Here is a 7,657-nt window from a genome sequence, read left to right as displayed (position 1 = left end):
GATGCGTTCAATCAGTATGTTTTTTCTAATGTTGATATATTCTCGTATTGATCTCATCAAAATGTTATGAGTGTATAATTAATCCACATTACGTGATTTTTTTTGTTGCGTGACGTAATGTTACATAACCTGCCTTGTTCAGGAACTTAGCATCGTTTTTCAAAGTGTGTGTGTGGGGGGGGGGGGGGCAGACTCGTCCAAAAAACCCTGAACAGCAATAAAACAAAAAGAAAATTTCTTAAAATCATAAAAATTTTAATCCGTGGGAATTGATTGGAGGAAGGGGTAGCATAGTTCCTTTGTCTTCAATTTCACATTTGATTTCATTCCTTTTTCACTTCAATTTTTACGTGCTCCAAAAAGGAAGGGGGCAACTCCATGATATTTCACATTTATCATATCTAATTTAAGAAAAAAACGTTTGCTGCGAGAAAAAGTGCTAATGACACTGGCGTCGGAAGTGGGGGGGGCTAGACAAATCCTCAGAAATATTGAGAAAAAAGTAATTCCCACAATCATGGAAATCCTAATCCGTGGGGGGGGGGGGGGGGGGGGGGGAGTATACCTATACTTCCAAAAGAAAAAAACACTTACTTACCCAAATTTTTTTTCCAAAATCATGAAATTCATAATCCGTGGGGGGGGGGGGGGGGGGGGGGGGCTAGTATGCTTCTGAATCCAAATTCTCAATCTTTCAAGATAAATTTAGGAACAATAATCTTTCTTGCGAGAAAAAGTGGGGGGGGGAGGGGGGCTGAACCCTCTATCATGCTATGTTTCTAATGGTTAGGTATAACTTTACAAAAAAAGTGGGGGGGGGGGGGCTTAGCCCCCCCCCCCCCCCGGTTCCGGCGCCTATGAATGATATGTACCTGTTGTGATTAAAATTTCGTTTGTTTGTTCTTCGAGTGCAATGATTTAGAATTTTCAATGTACAAATGAATACCAAAGAATCGATTGACAATTACTGAAATATTAAATTTTATATCCAGATTTCAATATGGTATCATGTATATACATGTATGTATATTCGTTAAAAACAATTTAAATTACAGAATGAACAACACAAGAAATGAAATGCTGTCTGGAAACTTTTATTAACATAAATGTTTAAACATTATTTTTGAAAATAGCCATTTTCAAGATTTTTACATTCTAATTAAGCGTAGGTTATGAATTGATCACTGCTTCTATGTCCTTTTCAGTTCATTTGGATGGACGTTGTCCAGGGTTGCTCATGCAGGGATCGGTACTTCCGGTCATTGCCTCTCCATCCTGCTGATAGAAAAGCAAGTTGTCTTATTTCAAGTACCCATAATAAACAATACTTGAAAATTCTAAACCAAGCTTTAAACAATAACCTATGCCAGAATGATTTATGACAATATTCATAAATGTTATTACGTTTGGTACTGTTTTTTCGCTCTACATCTCTGAAAGTTTGTGAATCCCTTGGAACAGTCTTAGATGGGCTTCAGTAAAAAAAAAAAAAAACAGAATAAAAGGATAAGGTATTAGACAAAGGTTACATTTCCACAATATAATACGATAAGAACATGGATGTTAAATGAAATCTGATATCATGACAAAATGTGTATACCGCGATCTCCGGCACCACTTTTTGAGCTGTGCGATGCTTCCATATCGGGCCACAAGGTATATTATGAACAGTCCCAGTCCCCCAAACACAGCACAAGACGCAGACAGCCAGGCGACGTTACGGGGGTCCTCCAGAAACCGGATGTGGCGGTCAGTGGTGGTTGGGATGGCGACTGTGGTAGTCTCAATAATTACTATTGTGATGGCAACAGAGTCTGGTAAAAGAGATATCGTTAGAAAACAGTTAAAAAATACTATTAAGGGAGTCAGCAAGATTTCAGTTCCCCGAGAGCAAATCTTTTTCCCGAGTCGAAGCCGAGGGAAATAGGATTGCTTGAGGGGAACTGGAATATTACTGACTCCCTCAATGTTTTTTTTATATTATACCGATATACAAACTACCGACCAGAAAAAGATCAATTTCAAAAAAATATAGTTCTTCGATCATGCTATAGGCTATAATGTCAAAATAAATAAAATGAAATTGCACGCGCGTCGTACTGTGACGTGGGTAAGTTATAGATATAAATATAAATATGAATAAGTATAGACAATCAAAACGGACATTGCAACTAGAATTAAATCATATTGTTATAAATGTTCATGATTTTATTCAGAGTATTTCGGAGCCTTTCCTTTGGTTAACAGAAATAACTATGTGTTCCGAATAGGTGTGTATCAGTTCATCGAACTGACGCACCTTTTTGCAGGAAATCAGTCTTTTTTAGGGAATCAGTGAAATATATCAAATTACTCTCATATAAAGAAAAATAACGCCGTTTATTTGTATTTCTTTATTCAGTTTAGTCATCGACATATTACAGAAACTAAATACTTTTTTGGTTTGTAACTGACTGTCCACGGAAATATATCGGGTTGTTAAAGTCTACATTGACGATTTTTCAGTACAAAGTTAGTAAACTACTAAAAATATTTTTTTGCACCAGAAAACACAAATTGTCCAAAAGCACATTTTCAAAATCACAAAAGGAAGATCCACCTACATCAATTAAGTGCTAACAAACTTGCGCTTGTACAAGTACTATAGTGTATCATTACCTGTCAACTCCCCTGTGTCTGTGACGGTAGCAGTGAGGGACAGGGCTTGTCCGGCTGAAAACGAGTCCAGACTCTGCTTTACATACACGCCCCCGGTAGAATCCACGCTGAAATACTCAGAACCCAGGACTGCCTGGTCCAGTGCATAGGTTATTCCCCCTGCATAATATGAATGGAAGGTAAATCGTATCACACTGCGTGTAATAAAATGTTTTTATAAACATTCAGTTTTTGTTTACACTTTATAAAAATGTACACTGTACACACTATTTTGCGTAGTCATGAAAAATAGATATAGATGTATAGTACCAACTGTTTACCGTACTCTCCCGCGTCCCTGTCTGTTGCACTGATTGACCCCAGCTGAGTACCGTGTGCTGAGGTTCGGGACACGTAAAAAGTGTACGATGGAAGACCAAAAAATGGCGCATTGTCGTTGACGTCATTGATTGTTATAGCAACAGTGGCGGTGCCAATAAGGTCACCATCTGATACCGTCACTACACACGTGACGTTGGACGGGTTGGTGGATTTGTCAAGGTCGTATTCCACCGCTAATATAAGTTCTCCGGTGTTTTTCTCAATGTCAAATTCAGGACACCCAATGCTGTATGTGTGAGTTGAAAGTGCGTCCGGGTCATTCACGTCAAAGGAAGGCGTTCCGAAACTGGTACCTGCCTTTATATAGTAATTATACATATATTCAATTAGAAAGATAGTTGAAAATCATGTTCATGTAGTACTTAATATTCATGACCATATGAAATCCCAAAATATCTATATAAAACAATTTATAAACCAATATATCTAGTAGATCAATTCAAACCATCTTAGAGTTTAGAAATCACGATAAATATTGATATCTAGAGATATATATTACTGAGCCTTCATCGCCATTGGCGTAGTAGAGGTTTTTGGAGAAGGACGGGGCTTCGTTGACGTCAGCTATTGTAACAGTCAGAGAACTTGTTGTATACGCAATCCCATCATACACCATAACGTGAATCAAATATGACGTCACAGACAACGTTTCGTAGTTAATGTTCCCTGTTGGTGAGGTGGAAATCAGTCCGCCTACAATTATTATTCAAATTTACCATTTCATTCAATATTCATTTATAAATACAAATTACACAAATGAAAATATGTAATATACTAGTAAACCATGTTGAACATAAAAAAATAAATAAATAAAAAACAAAGGTAAATTATTCTACTTACTACTTGTGTTCATACTGAAAAGGCTGCTTCCAGACGTTGGGGTAAAAGAAGCAGTGATCACGAGGCTATCCCCAATATTACGGTCTGTATAGGACACTTGGAACACCGAGGATCCAAGTGGCGCGTTTTCGGACATTATGACGTCAGACATCAAGGGTAGATTGATAATGACTGGTGCAGAGTTTAATGCTAGAGATAATTCAAATATGAGAGAAATAAGTTTCAACCAAAGGGTTAATCTTTGTATGCATTCTCATTCCAATAGCTTTATCATACTAACATGGGAATATAACTGTGAGGGTTTTAGGTCCAACTAAAGTTATTCCGTCATAGACATAGATGTAAAGGTCATATCCGGTCACATTGACATCGTGAAGGTCAGAAGAAACTCGAACATCACCAGCTGCCATAAAAAGCGTTTTGCATTAATTACCAGGTTTGTAACAAATACATTTGTTCATCGTGGGCAACCTTCCACTTATTAACACATTTGAAGGAATTGTAACTTACACTGAAAGATTGTGAAAGGACAATGGTCTGGAATACATGTCATGTTGTAAAATAGTTGGTCATTTTCAGCATCGAATGACGTCACTGTATAGACGTTAGTGCCCACCGTAGCGGTCGTGGATACACTTACTGATGCTGAAAGAAATGATCAAAAGTTTTCTGTTTTGGTATGATATGCAGTTTTAAAATTAATTGATAAGACTTCGTTTTCAATCCTAATTGCAGGTAGTATACAACATACCTTGTAAGTTTGTAAATACAGGTGCCGAATTCCTAAGAATGTACACTCTGAAAGTTGATGTCACTGTGTCTTTCGTGTCATCACATGATATCGTCATCGTATACACATTTTCTCTGTCGTATGACAAAGATGGTAGTGCTCGAATGTAAATTCCATAATCTATAATAAAGAAATCATTTCGATTTTTATTTTATCCAAAACTTTGTAGTCTAAATATAGCAGCACTCCATTCAGTAGAATACATTTTGTGTGTGGTTTTGTCCTTTCCCTTTTAAAGGTGGTAAGGGACATCTGTCGAAATTAATGTGCATGGATTAAAGTACATGGTATATTTAGAACATTCAAATTTTACATATTTAACCACCAAAAAAAAAATGCGTTTTAAAAATTTCAAAATTTCTCGCTGGATTTGAACTCATGACTTAAGTAACTATTTATAAACTCACACAATTTTTTTTTTTTCGATAAGTAGTTCTTTATAATAGGTTGGTGCCCTATACAACCTTAATTTATGTTTCTATATATTTGAAATTTGGAAATCTATTGAACCTTATCGTTAGAAAAATGTACTTGCATGTTCCTTGTGCTATTTTTGTAAAGAAGATATCGGTGACAGGAGTAACAGACGCTACGTCACACGTGACCGTGTCTGACGGGGAGTCATCTGTTACGTTGATGACGTGGAGGAGAAGCTCGTCCGTCTGATCCTCAGATACATCCACATTATAAGGCAGGTTTATAATCCTAGGCGGCTGTAACACCAACATAATGATATTTTCCATATGGCATGGGAATACGTACATAAAATATTTTTTGGTAAAAAAATATATAATTTTAATATGCAATTTAATGTTCATTGAATACTTCCGGCATATTTTGTTGAGTTAAAGGGTAAATACGAAACCAAACACACAATGTGAGTCAATCTTAAACTTACAGTATTGGTGACCACCACTGTCAATGACCCAGTCTGCGTTTGTCCACAGATGTCAGAAACTTGCAGGGTTAGGTTTGTCGATCCTGCCGACATTAGAGCGATGTTCTTTATCTGTACTGCAAATACACAAGAAGATGGATGAATGACGCAAACAACATTTATATTTATGATATTTATATTTATTTATATCTATATTTAAAAACAATCGAGCTTTTTAATGGTTTATGGTTCTACACCACCAAAACTTTCGAATCTTTGATCTTTCTCTCGATGTTTATTTAAATATCTAAACCGACTGTAGACTTTGCTTTTTGCGGGATTTCATAATGAATAATTTCTATAGAGCAGTAAATCCCATTAAGAAGGATTTTTTATTCCATAAACCAATAGGCTTTGCTTCATCTCATTGCCCATGTTCTTTCAGATCTTTACTATTGTTTTCGTTTAGTTATAGTCTATATACATGTATTTACAAACTTGAAAACAGTTCGTACAAGAAGAGGAGTCGAAAGCAAACACGGTACTCGGTGACGTCATGGTAACCGTGATGACATCTCCTACGTCAACATCTGAAGCTGTGACGGTTTCTAGTACAGTCCCAATCGGTGTTGTGTCCGGGAAAGTGACGGTCGCAGATGATATTGTTGGTGTATTTTCTATATCGATAGAAACACATTTTGCACAATTTAAATGGGATGTTAGTTCAATAGCTCAATATATACTGTAATAGTACTGTAGCCTAATCTCAAATGTTGAAAACACTTTAATATGTAAAAAGTAATTTTGCATATTGTATGGATTTCTCGTTCTTTATTGTATTTTATCCATAACTGAGTATCAAACTTCCCCCTAAATTCTTCAAAAATGAACCAAATATAATGTTTTGAGACATTATATGATTTGAACACCCCTGTCTGCTAAAATTCGATTTATTGATCGATTGTAGTAAACAGATGTCCTGCATTGTTATTTTGACGATCATTTATATAACATTTAATGATACCTTACATTAAGGCATATAAAAGAAACATTTCAAATTAAAATTATAATTATTTAACAACTATAGCATACACTATATCATAGTATACACTAAATTAGATTAAATTTCTGTTTTCCCTGTCATTTTTTCATGTGATTTTTACGCTATAGTTTCGGCTAATTCACCTGTTAGATCTGCTCGTATACTGAAATGGCGATCTATAGCAGTGGTGATGGACTCCCAACCAAAGCTGGAACCAATCGAAAAATTGCCCAGCTCCGTTGCTGTCGATTGCCGATGTCTTTCACCTTGTACATTCTTTTCATCATACCCGACAACAGACTTTCCCGGACAATAGCTAGAACAGTTTGAAGATTACAGAAGGTAAAATTTAGCTGCCTTTTGTGATTTCCTTGATCACATTTATGCTGCGAATGTGTTATTTTGATTAAAGTTTTTGTATGTATTTCCTATCCCTATTTAGTGCCTTTGAATTACATACAATTATTAGAAAAAAATTAAATGCCCTAATTCGTAAAAACTTTATCATATTATATTTTTTTTAAAAAAGCAACAACAAAAAAAACACCTTTAAAACTTTAAAATAATATTAGAATTATAGTGGAAATTTTAATCTTAAAGTTAATTTTTCCAACTTTAATCTCCGAATTTCTAACTTTAAAATTGATTTTCCAACCTGAATCTGAAAACTTTCAACTGTTTTGTTTGAATTAATTTCTTGTAAATAGAACAGTATGCATTATATCACAGGCAAACTGTGCATAAACTTATAGTTGTATATGTCTGAACTAGAAGTTTTCAAATAATGCACAGTATCAGATATCAAATATCTAAATACACGTGTAGATTGAAATCAAATAATTGTAATCTTAATATGTTAAACAAAAGGGTGTCTTTAATTATATGGAGAATTGAAAAGAAGCACACAGAGACAATTAAGTTAAAGGAGAGAGAGAGAGAGAGAGAGAGAGAGAGAGAGAGAGAGAGAGAGAGAGAGAGAGAGAGATGGCTTACAAACCAATGGCGTCTCCATTTTGGACTAATATTCTCTCTGAATCTGGGACAGAATATATTACTTTTTTGTCCGTTT

The 7,657-nt window shown here is 35.4% G+C and overlaps 1 protein-coding gene across 1 annotated transcript; it reads right to left on the bottom strand.

Annotated features, from left to right (window-relative positions):
- Window positions 1-1,076: 1,076 nt before the first annotated feature.
- Window positions 1,077-7,655, bottom strand: LOC105337354 (cadherin EGF LAG seven-pass G-type receptor 2). Its single transcript, XM_034443355.2, has 15 exons — window positions 7,582-7,655; window positions 6,732-6,904; window positions 6,062-6,223; window positions 5,568-5,683; window positions 5,205-5,382; window positions 4,631-4,789; window positions 4,390-4,524; window positions 4,160-4,282; window positions 3,880-4,068; window positions 3,539-3,732; window positions 2,979-3,336; window positions 2,659-2,817; window positions 1,601-1,814; window positions 1,405-1,472; window positions 1,077-1,275 (listed from the first exon to the last, which is right to left on the bottom strand). The coding sequence occupies exons 3-15, from the start codon at window positions 6,102-6,104 to the stop codon at window positions 1,202-1,204; spliced, it is 2,010 nt and encodes a 669-aa protein (XP_034299246.2). The 5' UTR covers window positions 6,105-6,223; window positions 6,732-6,904; window positions 7,582-7,655; the 3' UTR covers window positions 1,077-1,201.
- Window positions 7,656-7,657: the final 2 nt, after the last annotated feature.

The sequence above is a fragment of the Magallana gigas genome, chromosome 5 (assembly GCF_963853765.1).
Source record: "Magallana gigas chromosome 5, xbMagGiga1.1, whole genome shotgun sequence".
Classification (NCBI taxonomy): domain Eukaryota; kingdom Metazoa; phylum Mollusca; class Bivalvia; order Ostreida; family Ostreidae; genus Magallana; species Magallana gigas.
Note: the sequence above shows the minus strand (reverse complement) of the source record. Positions and strands in the feature narration are given on the sequence as shown.

Coding starts and splice junctions, on each gene's coding strand:
- LOC105337354 (XM_034443355.2), bottom strand. CDS start 6,104: ATGACGTCACCGAGTACCGTGTTTGCTTTCGACTCCTCTTCTT. Junction 5,684..6,061: donor TGCTTTCGACTCCTCTTCTT/GTACGAACTGTT, acceptor GTGTATTTGCAG/TACAGATAAAGAACATCGCT. Junction 4,069..4,159: donor CCTCACAGTTATATTCCCAT/GTTAGTATGATA, acceptor AATTATCTCTAG/CATTAAACTCTGCACCAGTC.